The sequence below is a fragment of the Pan paniscus genome, chromosome Y, assembly GCF_029289425.2.
Source record: "Pan paniscus chromosome Y, NHGRI_mPanPan1-v2.0_pri, whole genome shotgun sequence".
Classification (NCBI taxonomy): Eukaryota; Metazoa; Chordata; class Mammalia; order Primates; family Hominidae; genus Pan; species Pan paniscus.
Window position 1 is genome coordinate 17501380 of NC_073273.2, and position 17326 is coordinate 17518705.

A 17326-nucleotide genomic window follows, 5' to 3' on the forward strand; every position below is an offset into this window, starting at 1 on the left:
AGGTCAGGTAGGAGCTGTACGGCCTGCAGCTGGAGGCTTGACCTTCCTGATCCCACAACCGCTAGACTGCAGTGGAATGAGACATCCCGTATCCTGCAGAGAGAGGAGTCAGGAAGGTTCATGCCAGACCTACCCTCCCACACACCAGCTCCCCTACCATGCTGGGAGGCGCTCCTTACCGAGGACGCCAAGGCAGTACTCCCGAATGATCACTTCATTGTGGAAGTAAAGACTGTGATAAAAGGAAAACTTCATCCTGCCGCCGGTACCCGGAAGAGTTGCTTTCCTCCCCTTACCTGGCCAAGAAGGAGAAAGAGGACGTACTCAAAGCAGCATTTCATGTAGCTGGGGTGAGGTGACCTGTTAGCTGGGGTGAAGCGTGTGTTTCTCCTTCCCAACTCTCTCATTGAGACACCCCCGGGTCCCAGGGGTACCTCAACCTGACCCAGACACCAGACCCCTCCCGAAGACTCAGGCTCCTTAGCCTGACCTGCAAATCCATCACGTACGTAGCTTAGCAGGACTTCATCATCATTTGTGATCCCGGCCAACATCTGGGTGTGCCGCACAAGCTGCCTCTGGTCAAGGAGCCGCCAGATGATTGGGTGGGCGTGCAAGGAAACACCCTGCAACTTTGCAAGAGCACGGAGAGTGTGGGGCAGGGCACCTTCCCTTCCAGGCCCTCTGTCTCTGTCTGGCGTGGAGGGCACCATCAGAGCTGTGGTGGTCTTGGTGGTGGGTGGAGGCAGGCCCAGACAACCTGCTCTGACCAGGGACTGGCACTGAAGAAGTGGGCAGGGGGTTGGGGGCGGGGTGTTGTTGTGTGAGGCGACTACTTGCTCGGCGTTTCTGAGCTGCAGGAGGCCCTCCTGTGCTGGGTGCTAGACAGGCTCTGCTGCTGTCTGAGTGTGTGGTCTCTCCTTCTCCTGGTCTCCCTGAGGGGTGCACGTGTCCACCCCAGGCAACCGCTGTGGGTAGAAGTAGCTACGGGGCTGTGCCTGGCTCTCCCCATGGAGCTCGAGTGGTTTCAAGGGAGCTTATATATACTCAGGGCCTAAACATCTTTGGGTGCAGTGCTGGCACAGGGAAGAAATTGTGTCTGGGGAGACAGTGCCTGCCTTGCATAGGACAGCAGCCCCGTGCACAGTGACATCGAGTCTTGAGCACCTTGTGTTTCTGGGGTAAGCTTGCTGGACACAGGCAAGGGGAGCAGGGAAGTTCCATGGCTGGCATGGGCATGCAGACTCCCCTTCCTCCAGGGACTTTCCCAGTGAATCGTATCCTTCAACTTTCTGCTGTTATGATGGGTCCTTGGCGCTGCTGTTCTCCCTGGTGAGTGCTGTGCTTGGCTTCCTGTCCCTACCACATGCCCTCAGGGCACATGCAATTCAGCTGCCCTCCTATGTGCATGAGCCTGTTCTCGGTTCCCCTTGTTGTCCCCCATGCCCTGAATCCTGGCTGACCGCCAGTGCCTACCACCTTGTTTCCCCCCACCTCCGCTCCCGGGAGCTCGGCGCCCATCCCCTGCTGCCAACCATCCCGAATTGGAAGCTGCAAGGATATGGCTCTGGCCCAGAAGCCGGGGATGCCATGTGGCCTGGGACATTCACGTAGCGGAGCTCCAAGTGAAGGACGTCCAGCGAGTCTCTTGCTGGCCGGGGCGTACTGGGGCCAGGGCCAGGCTGTGCCTGCAGGTCCTCCTGCTGTGGCTCCACATTGGCCTCCTCCTTGGCCACCACCTCCATCTCTGCAATGATGTCATCCCCCACTAGCATGCCTCTTCCCCCAGGGTTGTCTTCCTGCTCTGTGCACAGACCATCCTCTCCTGCACAGCCTCCAGCCTTAACATGGTGCCCTCCTTGAGGCTCCAACAGAGCAAAGCCTGTGCCTCCCACCCCCCACCCCCTCCCCCGGCACCCCTCGACTCTGGGGGCAACTCCAGGAGAGGCCTGCGGGCCTTGCCCTGCTGAGAACCACATCCTACACCTATGTGGAACAGGGTTCCTGGGGAGCCCCACAGGGCCCTTAGCCTGTCACTCTCACACTGCGGCTCAGATACCCAGCAGGGTTAGCTGCGCACAGCAGCCCTGGAGTCGGATGCCAAGGCCCTGGCTTCCAGAGCCCCGCTAGCAGGCACCACGGCCACCACTGCATTTGTGAGAGCCTCTGCACCAGCAAAGCAGTGCACACGGATCACTGCATTGGCGACCATGGCGGTAGGCCTCCCGTGTGCCCAGGACACAGGATGAGAAGTCCTTTGGAATGCCCCTGTGAGTACAGCATCCTCAGGGAGGAACCATGGAACTCGGAGTATGTATTTGCCTAGACCTGACAGAATCCTTGCAGGGTTTCAGCTTCTGGTGCAGAGGAATTCCACCTCAGCAACGTACCAGTCAACTTTAGTCCCACGCACCCGCCCTGCCCCAATCCCCCCAAGCCACCGCCGCTGCCCTCGCCCCAGCGGGCAGCGCTTGTCCCTCTCTCTCCCCTCTGGATCTGCAATATTCGGTACCATCAGCCTAGCCTGCCTAATGAAGTGAGATGTTTCATGTGTTCCCTGTGGGTTAATTAATGTCTTGCCACACTCAGGATGCCAGTTAGGGTGTAGGTCTTCCATGCCCACAATTGCAAAGGGCTCACAGTTCGCGTGTGCCTTATTCCACCGCCGCCCGCCACATGGCACAAGCGTGGTCTCGGAAGAGTTACCGCGAGATGATGGAGCTGCAGGCCAGCTGGGGCGGAGGGGCCTCAGGACACGCCCACAGCCTTCGCAGGAACTGGCTGACGCCCACCGCCTTCGCAATGATTGGCCGCTGGAGGTAGGCGGGATTTCCGGGCACGGCTTCTGGCGTCCTTCCCTCTCAGGGTAGCTGCCGCTGTCCTTCCCGCAGTTGGCCCTGTGGTGTTCCGAAGCCGGTTCCGTACGGCCTGAGGGCCAGGCGAACCTCAGGCTCTTTGTCCTACTAAAAATCGCAGGTATTTTCTGTTTCTCTGGACAGCTGGGTCTCTCGGCAAGAATAGAAAGCAAAGGTTTGGGATTTTGTCTACAAAAGGGGATGGGTTTTCTATGTGTGGTTGTTGAATTACGGGAGGAGTCAGTGGGGGAAAGAACTCCTCAGTGCTATTAAGAGACTCACTTTCGTTAAACTCATTGATTTTTGCTGAGGATTCTACCTTTAAGTGCCTAATATGTCCGACTAGTTGTGGGAGATGGTGCTAAGCCGCCATTTGTTTTCATGTGCACTTTTTATTAAAGCGGGTTTTCTCTGTGAATGTGGTCATAATTCAGAATACAGGCAATACACTTAACCACTGCGATTAAAAAGTCACACTTTTAGTTAGCACATGTCGCGTGTCTGATTTGCTTGGAAGAAATTATCAAATTTTGACATAAATTGTGTTACTTTAGTGTATGTAGAAATATGGGGCCACAAATAATCTGAGTTTCAGTTTGCCTCTGTAAAGCCTGTGATTGTCTCCTTCGTTGTATGACAGTATTTGAAAGATGTTTCATGTATCTTTGGCACCGTAAATAATTTAAACCGAATAAGTGGGTGTAACCGAGATAAATGGAGTTAGATAGCCGAAAACTGGAACAAAATAGATGCGCTTAAGTTATTCTGTTAACCTGGCACACTGCCTTACTCCTGTAATCCTAGCATTTTGGGAAGTGGAGGTCGGAGGATGGCTTGAAGTCAGGAGTTTGAGACCAGCCTGGGTAACGTAATGGACTCTTTCATTGCTATTTTCGCATCAGGGACTGGTTTAGTAGAAGTCAGTTTTTCCTCAGACAAGGGTTGCGCAGGGGAAGAAGGCGGCGAGGTGGACACGTTTGGGAGTGGGGGCTGGCGGCAGGGCTCCGAGGGGCACGTGGTGGGGCGGGTCTTCCGGTAGGAGCAATGTGACAGAGGCCAGGTGGGGCAGTGAGGCTGTCACGGGGACAGGGAGGGCCAGCGAGGGAGTAGGGAGGATGGTTTCCGGATAAAAGTGTACCACCTCAGGTCATCCTCAGGCGTTACATTCTCCACAGACAGGTATTACATGTCATCCTCCGGCATCACATTCAGGCCACAGATAGGTACGGGTTGAAGGCTAGGGTTCGGGGATCTTTGACCTATTGTATATTTCAAATCACTAAAAGATGGTAAAATATTTAGAATATTCTCCTCCTAGAACATTTTAAGTAGCTCGATTTAATCTCTTATCCAAATATCATGCTGAGTGTGGTGAGTCACCCTTGAAATCCCATCACTTTGGTAGTCCCAAGCCGGCAGAACACTTGAGCCGAAGATTTGGAGACTAGCTTGGGCACTATGGGGAAACCCTTGTCTATTTTTAAAAATACAAAAAAATTGCCCAGCTGTGGTAGAAAGCGCCTGTAGTACTAGCTACTTGGGAAGCTGAGATGTAGGAAGATCAGTTGAGGCTGGGTGGAAGAGCCTGCAGTGAGCAGTTCACTTTGGCAACAGGAGACATACATCTCAAGAAAGAAAATATGCAAAACATCACACTGTACCTCATAAATAGATTCTTTTCAAATAAAATTATTTAAATGGGGACATTCTTCATATTGCAACTGAGGAAAATTACAATAGCTTTTCTTATCTAATTTTTAGAAGTGAGATTTTGTCAGGTACATACTAAAATGCAGCATTTGTCCATGAAGTTAGTGCCCCTCTGCTCTGAGTGTTACAAATTTTACATATATAAAGTAAGAAATACTAAAAAGATGTCAGCCTCGGGAAGGGAATTTTACTTGGGTTTTCAGCACAGTACGTAATAAAATTTTCTCTTTTTAGCTTATTTATATCTAAATATAGATAATTTTTTACCATTTACAGCACAATGGTAGAAGCAGATCATCCTGGCAAGCTTTTCATTGGTGGCCTCAATAGAGAAACCAATGAGAAGATGCTTAAAGCAGTATTTGGGAAACATGGTCCCATATCAGAAGGTAACTCTTCAAACCGTGTCTCTGTGTGTGTGTGTGTGTGTGTGTGTGTGTGTGTGTGTGTGTGTGTGTGTGTATTTTCACATGTATATTTCAATATGTATGTTTAAAATATGTATGTTATATATATATGTTTTGAAAAAATATATTTTTTCGAAGTTCATTGTATACCTACGTTAAAATGCCTTATGCATTTTAAACTCTTATTTTGTAGTATCCGTTTGATATTTGGAAAATTCTCATAGTAGTAGGTTAAGGTTCTGTGGAAAGGATAACCTACTACTTAGAAAGGAAAATGAGGGAAAGTAAATGTGCTGTGGAGTTCCGAAACAAACTGGAATAAACTAGACTGACTGTAGGGGTGACTGAGTACTGAGAACCATAATAGTGATGTGAAATGCAATTATTTTTTAGTTTGATGTAACCTTTAGATGGTGAGTACCTTGATGAGTCCATTATATGAATGTAAAATGTTTTCATATATTTTAGTTCTTTTGATAAAGGATCGAACCAGCAAATCCAGAGGCTTTGCATTTATTACTTTTGAGAACCCTGCAGATGCTAAGAATGCTGCCAAAGATATGAATGGAAAGGTAAGAGTCCCTTATTACTAATATTCTAACTCTGTTCTTCAATTAACAATATTTCTAGGTCTTTTTAATATTACTAAACTTTTGAAGATAGTAGAATGACATATGAAGCCATCCTCTTTTTTGTGCCATATACGTGCAAGTGTAGTTGGAAGGGTATTGGAATTAACATTCTATAAATTAATATTTGGTAACCTTTTTCTATGTTTGTATTTCGATATGAGTGCAAATAGATTTTAAAAGGTTTTGAAGAGCTTTAAAACTTAAAAGGAACCCTCATGTAAATGAAAGTAATAAGTCAATATTTATTAAATGCTATTAATAACAGATGCACAAGAAGGAAAGACTCTTTCCTTCTTGAAGAATGTATTTTATGAAAATATATTCTTGCAAAAGTGTATTTAAATGAGACCCTTACATTTACGGAAAGGTTAAGTAGTTGAAAATAGAAAATAATATGAGAACATTGAAGTCAGATAACAGAAGAAGTAACTGGCATTCTTGGCTCCGTGCTTGCTTTTTCTCCTAAGGACATTTCTTTCCTGTCACCAGAGTAATTTATGTAACATGAATAGCTAATTACTCATTTCCCCAGTGTGTTTGAGGACTTGTTTTGATTGAACCAATGGTCTCTTGTCCTGTTGAGTCTTAAATCTAGAGATTGTGTGTTTACTTAAGCTTTAAACTTCTATGTAATTATGTTAATTATTGAATTCCTTTACATTGTAGTCAAGAGCATTCCATTCTGTGCTCTTTAGTGTTTTTTGCTTTATAGCATTATCCCAATCATGCCGGGCATGGTGGCTCATGCATGTAATCCCAACACTTTGGGTGGCCAAGGCGGGCAGATCACAAGGTCAGGAGAAAGAAACCATAATGGCCAACATGGTGAAACCCTGTTGCTACTAAAATACAAAAAAAAAAAAAAAAAGAAATTAGCTGCATCTGGTTGTGTGTGCCTGTAGTTCCGGCTAGTCAGTAAGCTGAGGCAGGGGAATCGGTTAAACCCAAGGAGGCAGAGGTTGCAGTGAGCCGAGACCACGCCGATGCACTCCAGCCTGGCAACAGAGCAAGAATCCGTCTCAAAACAACAAAAAATAAATAAAATAAATAAATAACGTTATCCCAATCTGTTTTTAGGTCCTGTTAGTCTTCAGGCTATTCCCAAAGTGCTTTTTTAGACTTCTTGAGAATTATCCTTCCCTGTGTATGGCTCATAAATAAAATTTATGCTTCAAAAACCACTTAGATTTCATATTTTCTTCCTCATTGCGTATTGTAGGTATTTTCTACTCGCTGTACTATGTATTAATCTATTGATCGTGAAATTGTATATAGTGCATATTTAAGTCTTGCTAGTTGCTTTTCTTTCTGTTACATCTAGCACACTTCCTGTCACATAGCAGAAAGTACATTTTTATTCACCCTTATAAATTAGTATTTCAAGCTGTGGTAGAAACCGAGAGTTGCTTTTGGTTCATGGCTTTGTGGTAGGTATGGAGATAATTTTGACTTCTGTATAGGAATCTATGATAATTTCTTTTTTCCCTCTAGTTTTCAAGCAAAAGGGCAGATAATTTGTGTAAAGTTTTTGTTCGTTTGTTTGTTTTTTAAGATGGAGACTCGCTGCATGCCCTAGGCTGGATTGCAGTGGGGCCATCTTGGCTTACTGCAACCTTCGCCTCCCGGGTTCAAGCGATTCTCCTGCCTCAGCCTCCCAGTACCAGGGGCTACAGAGGCATGCCACCACGCCCAGCTAATTTTGTACTTTGAGTAGGGATGGGGTTTCACCCTGTTAGCCAGGATGAGCTGTATCTCTTCACCTCATGATCCACCTGCCTCGGCCTCCCAAAGTATTGGGATTACAGGTGTGAGCCACCGCGCCCAGCCAACGTTATTTCTAAATTACTTCATCTCACATATTTTATTGTGTTAAAATAACTATGAATGTTGTATGCACATTAATGTTAAGATGGCCAATAAAGGAGGTTCTTCGAGTTTTCAGAGGGAATTAACAGTTAAGGAATTTTGGCTGACTTCAGAACACTGGGAAGGAAGCAGCCGTGGGCAAATCTGGGGAAAATATTTTGAGCCCAGAAATAACAAAAGAAGTTTCAAGGTAGGAACAACGGGCGATGTGGCTGCAAGGGGTCTTGTTCAGGGATTTAAGTCCTTCCTCCAAATAACAAAAGCCATGTAATTTTAAAATCACATTATTAGCTGAACTGTTTTCAAAAATTGCTGTGGCCTGTAGAAAAGATTACAGTGAAAAATGTTATTATGAAATTAATTAGGATAGTTAAGCATTTCTGAGAAATTACCTGAAGTACTATATTAAGATTCGTTTTTTAGGGGCACGTCTAAGGCAAGGTAAGAAATGAGTAAGGCAAGAAAACTTAATGAGATCAAACAAGGATCACATTTACAGAAACATTTTTAGAGTCAATATAGAATTGTAAATCATATGGGGACATTTTATGTAAGTGTTAGCAAATCCAACAAGAAACAACTCATAATGAGTAATGTGACTAATCACTCTGAAAAAGTAAGCTCATGTTTTTTTTAAATGACACAAGTTTCGTTGGGACATTGCAACTTTCAAATCAGTGATGTGACTACAAAGATGAAGTGGATTATATATTGTAAAAAACAGATGTGCCACATTCTTCCATAGAATGTGTGATGGGTCAATCTTTTTTTTTTATGTTTGAGTTTTTTTTTTTTTAATAATGGAGAAGTTTTCAAGGAATTTGAAAAATAGAATTTGTGTTTGGTCCCTTAATGGAAGGCATGTGCTCAGTAACTGTCTCAAATTTGGCATTGCGAAAGATGTGTTCATTTTAGGAGAAAAAAAAGTTTCCTTTTGAGAGAGAATACCTCGAATTGAACTACAGTTGATGTAAAAATGTTTGTAAAATGTGCATACGTTAAATGTGCCAGTGTTATTGATAGTACCCTTAATACTTCTAGTCTTTGGATGGAAAAGCAATAAAAGTAGAACAAGCCAAGAAACCATCTTTTCAAAGTGATGGTAGGCGGAGACCACCAGCTTCTTCGAGAAACAGAAGCCCTTCAGGAAGTCTGAGATCTGCAAGAGGAAGCAGTGGAGGAACAAGAGGGTGGCTTCCCTCACATGAAGGACACCTGGGTAATGTTTTAAAATATAAAGATGGAACCATAGGACTGAAAGAAAATAAGTTTGACGATATCGAAATTTCTCAATTTTTTTATTTCCTGTATGAAGAGAAAATTAGCTTATTGATAATAAGCAAACTTATTTCTAAGTACTAAAGGCGTATTAGAAGAATGATTGAACTAATATCTAACATTTGTTTTAAAATTATAGTAAGTTTGCATTGAAGTAACACACATTTGAAACTGGGTTGTGTTTGTGAATGCTGATTGCCTGTACTCAACCGGTTTTCTGCAGAACCCATTTATATTCATTATACTTTAGAGTTTTCTACTTTAGGGCCCAGAACTTCGTGTCAGTTGTATTATCAAAGTACGATGTAATATTTAAAATTTTCCAACAGGAAAAAGTAACTGAATACTGAAGATTGATTTTGCAGTATTTGTTTTCTTGTGTCTACATGTGGAAACATCTATGCAAATGTATTGCTTTGTAATTTTGATACAGAGAGTTTGTACATTGGCCTGCCATAAAGCATTTTCAATTGAAGAAATGTAGAACTTTAATTTCTGAAAAGAGTGTGTGACTCTGGAAAGTTCTAAAAACCACGGCTTCACAGATATGTATGAATCTTTCTTTGCTGGAGGCTGAGTCACTGAAAATGATATTTATGAGTGATTTACTTAATAGAAATGAGGGGTCCATCTTTACATCCAAAAGAAAAACAAACCATATATTTAAAAAAAAAAGGAAAAAAAAAAAACTGTTGGATGGGCTGGGCGAGGTGGCTCACGCCTGTCACCTCAGCACCTGGGGAGTACAGGGCAGGTGGACCACGAGGTCAGGATTTCCAGACCAGCCTGGCCAACATGGTGAAACCCTGTCTCTCCTAAAGATACAAAAAAATTTGCCTGGGCGTGGTGGCGTGCACCTGTAATCCCAGCTACTCAGGAGGCTGAGGCAGGAGAATCACGGGAACCTGGGAGGCAAAAGCTGCAGTGAGCCAAGGTTATGCCATGGCACTCCAGCCTGCGTGATAGGGCAAGAGTGCATCTGAATAAATAAATAAATAAACCTGTTGGTTAAGTTGTATTATCTATTAACCAACCTTCAAAACTCTAACAATTAACTTGGAGTTTTAATAACCAGACGTGTAATTAATTGGAGATTGTTTTCAAGTTGAAATTGCAGTGTTTGCTCCAGTTTAAGATGCATAGCTTCATGGCTATTTTGTCTCCACTGATCTTGAGGGTGAGGTTCAATTATACTCTGCCACGGACGAGAATGTATATATAAATTCTAACCTGTAACACCACCTGGCAATTGGCATATATCTACATTTTTGTAGATGTAAAAAAATATGTTTATATTACCGAATATGCAATTCTTAAAGACTGTTAAAATTCAGCATAGTCTCATCTGAAAATTAGTGTCTCATAAGGGAATTTTAAGAATTCTATATTGTGTTAACAAATTTTAGAGACAATGTATTTTCCTGATATGTGACTTCTTGGTATTGGAAATATTTGAGTTTCTTTGAATGGAAATTAGTTTATCTTTATGATGTGCTTTGAAAATTTTTCCTCATTACAGAAGGATATAAACAGTCAGTTATCATTTTTCTTTTAATATTTTTATGCCTATTATATTTAGATATTTTAGTGATAGGTTTCTGCCCTGTTCACGCCCCATTTTCCCACATCTCTCCCTCATACCGATATATTATGATACTTGAGTTTCTTTCTAGATTTTCTGAATGAACTTTTATTGCTTGAAGTGTACTAATACCATGTAGGAATGCTAATTTTATTAGTTTAGACAAAATGTGAATTTGTTATAAAATGTAGAAAATATTTGTAAACAACTAAAACTTAGCCATTTAAGAAACAGTGATGTTAGTTAACTAAAAAGATTTTGTTTGAAATTCAGAAGATGGTGGATACACTCCTGATCTCAAGATGAGTTATTCTAGGGGACTCACTCCAGTTAAAAGAGGTCCATCTTCAAGAAGTGGAGGGCCTCCTCCGAAAAAATCTGCTCCTTCTGCTGTGGCAAGAAGCAGTAGTTGGATGGGAAGCCAAGGTAAATGCTACCTGACAGAAAGACCGTAGTTTTTGTATGACTGACAATGAGCCGTTTTACCTGAATGCTTACCTTTAAGTTCATTGAACAAAAGGGAAGTGACACATACGTGAGCATAATTGCTGATTGATAGCTTTTATTATAGTTTCTATCTCACTAGGTACATTTCAGATTTATGTTGAAGAAATACTTGAGCTTCTCATTGCAGATCAAAGAAGTGATTAGAGTGAGGCCAACATTCCTTTTAATCCTGTGTTGGCTAGAAAATTCCCCTTAATTTTTCTAAAAGTTCCTAGCAGTATTCTTTGATGGTAGGCTTCTTGATGTAATTAATTCTTCCATTTCCTAAGTCCCCTGGTGTCCCATTCTAAAAATTGCTTGTTCGGTGACTTTGCCGGGTTGGAGTCTTGCTCTTACTAGGTGAGAGAGCACTATGTGAGATGACGGCTTACCATAGCCTCAAATTTGTGAGATGACGGCTTACTATAGCCTCAAATTCCTGGGCTCAAGCAATTCTGCTGTTTCAGCCTCCCGAGTTTCTGCAACTACAGGCATGCAGCAGCACACCTAGCTACATTTTTTTCCTATGTTTTTGTAGAGAGAGGATCTGACTACATTGTCAAAACTGATGTTAAAGCCCGGGGCTCAAGCGGTCCAGCTGCCTCAGCCTTCCACACTCACTCACAGTGTGAGCCGCTAAGCCTGGCCATCCAGCTTCTGAGACCTCAGTAATGCGTATGTGCAAGGCATACTCACTGCTTGCATGAAGATTCAAAAGAACTACAAGAGCATTTAGCAGACAAGGAGTCATTGGGCTTAAATATGATTTAAAAATAAATTTAAGGCTCGAGAGGTAGACACGTAGGAGTCCAAAATTCTTAAATTAAGTGGATATCACAGAAATGCAGAGTTGTGAAATATAGGTGTATGTAAATCAGTAATTGAGATTGTACCGGGATGTTTAAACATTAACACAAGGTCCTTAGTGTAAGATTTGAAATTATTTGAGGAGAGAATTTAGAACTAAGCAACATGAGGTGAGCAGTAGGGTTGAATGCAAGTAATACTTTTGAGAATTGTAAGACTGCAGACTGAGCAGAAGAAAATAAGACAATAAATAAAAGTTCTTAGCAAGGAAGTTTAAGCAGAGCAAATTAAAATTCTTTCTTAGTCCTCCATCCACATATGGAGGAAGTTAAAAACTGCCATTTTCAATTTTACATTTCATACGTAGAGTATCGGTGAAAGGAGGTATTTATTGGCTTCAGGATACCCAAGCCAACACATTTCCATTGGAAAATTAGCCAGTGAAGGTATCATATGTGAAACACTGACCTCTAAGGAATAGCAAGTGAAGAATATATTAAAGGAGAAACTTTCTATTTTGAAATAGCAACAATGTTGTAATGACCCCTTGCATAGCATTGCTTTCTTTGCAGTAAAAGCAAATCCTGACCAGCATTAGAAAATCTTCACTAATACATTTAAATTTGTCAACATTTAAGATAGAGCCAACCAGTTAGAGATAAAGAACTTTTATGTAAACATTTAGCATATAGTCATTTAAAGGTAGCTGTATTTATGTGTGTGTGAGATGGACAGAATGATATTGGAAAATCCACCTTCTTTGGCTGAGAAAGGACAATGTATGTAAACTTTAAAATCAGTGAAGAGTTTGATGGTTTTACATGTTTTCCCTGTGTCACTCACAGTCATCAGTAATTTACATGAAAAGGAAAATAAGAACTAAGTAGTTATTAACCATTACAAATGAACTTTTACCTAAGCATTAATGTTTGCCTTCAGCTTCATTAGAAGAACTGGCCTTGTGGAAGCCATGGGATTATCCAAAGCCATGAGAAATATTCACAGTGTCATGTCTGTCTAGTAATTTAGGAAACAAAGAATGGAGTCATAGAAGAAATAATTTAAAAAAGTTGTTTGAGAGAAGAGAAAATAGCGTTTCAGATTTGGTGTTCTTTACGTAATGTTCCATCATTTGAATGTTAAAGGTCCCATGTCACAAAGAAGAGAGAATTATGGAGTTCCTCCACGCAGAGGGACAATATCTTCCTGGAGAAATGATCGCATGTCACCAAGATATGATGGTTATGCAACTAACGATGGGTAAAGGAAAAATTAAAAAACACAGTTGATTTTTTTTTCTGTGGTGATGAAATTCACATAACAAAATTAAATATTATAAGGTGAACAGTTAAGTGGTGTTTAATACGTTCTGTGCCAGGCAACAACTACCTCCATCGACTTCCAGAACATTTTCATTACTCCAAATTAAAACTCCAACTACCAGTTAAGCAGTCCCTCCCAGTTTCTCCTTTTCCTCAGCTGCTAGATAACACCAGTCAGTGTTCTGCCTCTGAACTTAACCTGTTGTGGGTATTTAATGTTAATGTGCTCAAACACTACATGACTTTTTGTATTTGTCTCCTCTCCTTTTGCATGATGTCCTGAAGGTTCATTTACATCATAGCACTTCACTCCTTCCACAAGCTATTAACCCATTATTTTATCTGGGTTGTTTCCACCCGAGTATTTCTACGCACCAATATTTGTTTGAGTATGCCTATTCGGTTCTGGGTGTATATGAGTGGAATTGCATGGTCCTATGATAATGATGTTTGTTTTCTTGAGGAACCACCACATTTCTCCATAGTAGCTGCATCATGTTCCGTTCCAACCTAGCATTGTATCAGCATTCCAATTGATCTACATCCTCTCAAACACTTGTTATTTCCTGCTGTTTGAAGTTTATTGCCATTCCAATGTGTGTTTGAAATATGATATCCCATTTTGGATTTGAAATGCATTTTCTGCACCCATTAACTCATCATGCACTTGTGTCCTAGAACTTAAAGTATAATAAAACAAAAAGAAATGCATTTTCTGCATCACTGAATATGAGTATCTGTCCCATGTGCTTTTTGGGCATTTGCCGATTTTATTTGGGGAAAAACTGTTTAGAAGTTTGGCCTTTTAATTTTTTTAAGTTGTAAGTTAGTCATGTATTGGATACTAGAAGTTGAAAATTTAAAATTTGTTGCTTAAACTTATGCACACAGAAATCATCCAAGTTGCCAAGAAACGAGGGATTATGCTCCACCATCTAGAGGCTATGCATACCGTGATCATGGTCATTCTAATCGGGATGAACATTCCTCTAGAGGATATAGGTACTGTACCTTTTTCTGGAGTTGTCAAATAGATTTCTTAAATTGTTCATTCCAACTAACGTTCTATCAGGGCTCCAATTTATCTACATCCTCTCAAACACTTGTTATTTCCTGCTTTGGAAAATTTATTGCCCTTCCAGTGTGTGTGTGTGAAATATGATATCCCATTCTGGATTTGAAATGCATTTTCTGCACCCATTAATTCATCATGCACATGTACCCTAGAACTTAAAGTATAATAAAAATAAATAAATGCATTTTCTGAATCACTGAATATGAGTATCTGTCCCATGTGCATCTTGGGCATTTGCCCATTTTATTTGGAGAAATATCTATTTAGATGTTTGGCCTTTTAATTTTAAGTTGTAAGTTAGTCATGTATCGGATACTAGAAGTTGAAAATTTAAAATTTGTTGCTTAAACTTATGCATACAGAAATCATCGAAGTTCCCGAGAAACTAGGGATTATGCTCCACCATCTAGAGGCCATGCATACCGTGATTGTGGTCATTCTCGTCGGCATGAAACTGATTCCAGAGGATATAGGTACTGTACCTTTTTCTGGATTTGTCAAATAGATTTCTCAAATTGTTCGTTCCAACGAACATTGTATCAGGGCTCCAATTTACCTACATCCTCTCAAACACTTGTTATTTCCTGCTTTTGAAAATTTATTGCCATTCATCTGTGTGTGTGAAATATGATATCTCATTTTGGATTTGAAATGCATTTTCTGCACCCATTAACTCATCATGCACATGTACCCTAGAACTTAAAGTATAATAAAACAAAAAGAAATGCATTTTCTGAATCACTGAATATCAGTATCTGTCCCTTGTGCTTTTTGGGCATTTGCCTATTTTATTTGGAGAAATATCTATTTAGATGTTTGGCCTTTTAATTTAAAGTTGTAAGTTAGTCATGTATTCGATACTAGAAGATGAAAAGTTAAAATTTGTTGCTTAAACTTATGCACAGAGAAATCATCCAAGTTCCCGAGAAACTAGGGATTATGCTCCACCATCTAGAGGCTAGGCATACTGAGACTATGGTCATTCTATGCAGGATGAACATTCCTCTAGAGGATATAGATACTGTAACTTTTTCTGGATTTATCAAATAGATTTCTTATATTGTTCATTCCAAATAACATTGTGTCAGGGCTCCATTTTATCTACATCCTCTCAAACACTTGTTATTTCCTGCTTTTGAAAATTTATTGCCCTTCCAGTGTGTGTGTGTGAAGTGTGGAAGCTCCTTTTTTATTTGAAATGCATTTCCTGCATCATTGATTATCAGTATCTGTTTCATGTGCTTTTTGGGCATTTGGGCATTTTGGGCATTTGGGATCTGTGGGTATTTTATTTAGATGGTTGGCAATTTAACTGTGTTTAAGTTGTAATGTAGTTCTATTTTGGATACTGCAAGTTGACAATTTAACATTCCTTGCTTAAACTTGTGCACGCAGAAATAGTCCAAGTTCCCGAGAAACCAGGGATTATACTCCACCACCTAGAGACTATGCATACCGTGATTATGGTCATTCTAGTTGGGATGAACATTCCTCTAGAGGATATAGGTACTGTCATGTTATCTGGATTTATCAAATGGATTTCTTAAATTGTTCATTCGGAAATTGAAAAGACTTTTTTTTTTCAATTTAGTTATCACGATGGCTACGGTGAGGCCCTTGGTAGAGATCATTCTGAACATCTACGTGGAAGTTCTTATAGAGATGCATTTCAGGGATACGGTAAGGGTCCAGGATGGATTTGTAAATTACAGAATTTTATTTAATAGACCGGATTGTTATTTTAATGAAATTCTAAGGAAAATTGTAAAGGACATATGCAACATGTTTAAATATTGAGTATTCTTTTTTTTTTTATCATCCCAGAAACATATTTATTCATTTTCATCATTGTGCACAAATAATAAAATAAACAGTGCTTATCTGGTACTCATTATCAGTATAAAGCCTAGGGAATGATATGAAGGTGAGAACTTCAGTTAACGTTAAGAAAATGTGACTGAGCATTTACTTTAGAATTAAGTTTGTTAAGCTGCAAAATACTACTCTTACACTTCTCTTAAATAAAACCTTCTGACTATTGAAGACTTGATTAATATCCTGTCAACAAAGGCGGAGGAAAGCAGATATTTCCAAATAGTACTTTAACTACTTCATGCTTTAATGATAGCAGTAAAAATGTTTAAATGTAGTCCCACATATTATTTTATCAACCCTGCAGGGACCTCTCATGATGCACCATCCACACGAGGGCCTCGGATGTCTTATGGTGGAAGCACCTGCCATGCATATAGTAATACACGAGATAGATACGGCAGAAGTTGGGAGAGTTACTCAAGGAGCTGTGGTGATTTTCATTATTGTGATCGTGAGCATGTTTGCAGAAAAGACCAAAGGAATGCGCCTTCTCTGGGTAGGGTGCTCCCTGATCCTCGTGAAGCATATGGTAGCTCAAGTTATGTGGCATCTATAGTAGATGGTGGGGAGAGTCGATCTGAAAAAGGAGATTCGAGCAGATATTAAAGCAAGCATTCAAAATAATAGTTATTGCATACCAAACCTTGTTTGCAAATCAAAAATTGAAATGTTATTTCTGCATCGTTACCTGCATATTACTGACAGAAACATGTTGGTTTTGTGGAGAGAGGTAGATACTGACTTCCTCCATGAATTTTTTGAGGTATTCAAAGGAAAAGGAATTGTTTTCAAAGTAATTTCATACTTGTTGATGCTATTTGAAAAGTGTTTAGATGTAATATCTACCTTAAAATTTTCACAATAAAATTTTACATGTACTGCAAGATGCCTGGTGTTATTGGTTAGCCGCACATGCTTAAAGCAAATTCAATAGGAGAGTAAATTGTGTAGTTTGTTGTACGTTTTCCTTTGTTTCTTTGAACACAGATGCAAAATTAGGGATGTGTTATGTCGCCCTTGCAAGCTGCTCAAGTTTTCTAATTAGGCTGTTTCTCTTTAAAAACTAACAAGGTTAAAATGTTGGAGAAGTCTTCAGAAAGACTACAAAACTGTCTGCCTCACCATAAAATGTTTATTTTTTAGAGGAATAGTACAGGTCAAAGAAATAATTAGATGTATTGATACTAAAGTTTAAGACATCCAGAACATTCTATGTGAAGCATTCTGTGACTGAAGAGGATAACGGTAATGAAAACTTTTTTTTTCACGTAAATCAGAAGTGAACCAGCTAAGTTTCTCAGGTGCATACCATAATGAATTTAAATGTTCGTAGTTTAAATAGTGGAAAGTAAGTGTTTTGTCTTGTGAGGTACCCACGTTAATTTTTTCTTGAATATTTTGCCAATGGATGTTGTAAATAATGGTGTAGTA

The 17326-nt window shown here is 40.6% G+C and overlaps 1 protein-coding gene across 8 annotated transcripts; it reads left to right on the forward strand.

Annotated features, from left to right (window-relative positions):
* The first annotated feature begins 2838 nt into the window (after positions 1–2838).
* Positions 2839–16777, forward strand: LOC129395723 (RNA-binding motif protein, Y chromosome, family 1 member F/J-like). 8 transcript variants are annotated; one of them, XM_055107130.1, is made up of 12 exons: positions 2839–2976; positions 3660–3718; positions 4842–4954; positions 5441–5544; positions 8512–8689; positions 10604–10756; positions 12769–12883; positions 13837–13947; positions 14383–14493; positions 15416–15526; positions 15612–15700; positions 16200–16777. In XM_055107130.1, exons 3-12 carry the CDS (start codon positions 4846–4848, stop codon positions 16499–16501), a joined length of 1383 nt encoding a protein of 460 aa, XP_054963105.1. In that variant the 5' UTR covers positions 2839–2976; positions 3660–3718; positions 4842–4845; the 3' UTR covers positions 16502–16777. The 8 variants fall into 8 exon arrangements, with proteins under 8 accessions (XP_054963105.1, XP_054963106.1, XP_054963108.1 ...); XM_055107131.1 differs by having other exon boundaries at positions 10607–10756; XM_055107133.1 differs by lacking the exon at positions 15416–15526.
* Positions 16778–17326: the final 549 nt, after the last annotated feature.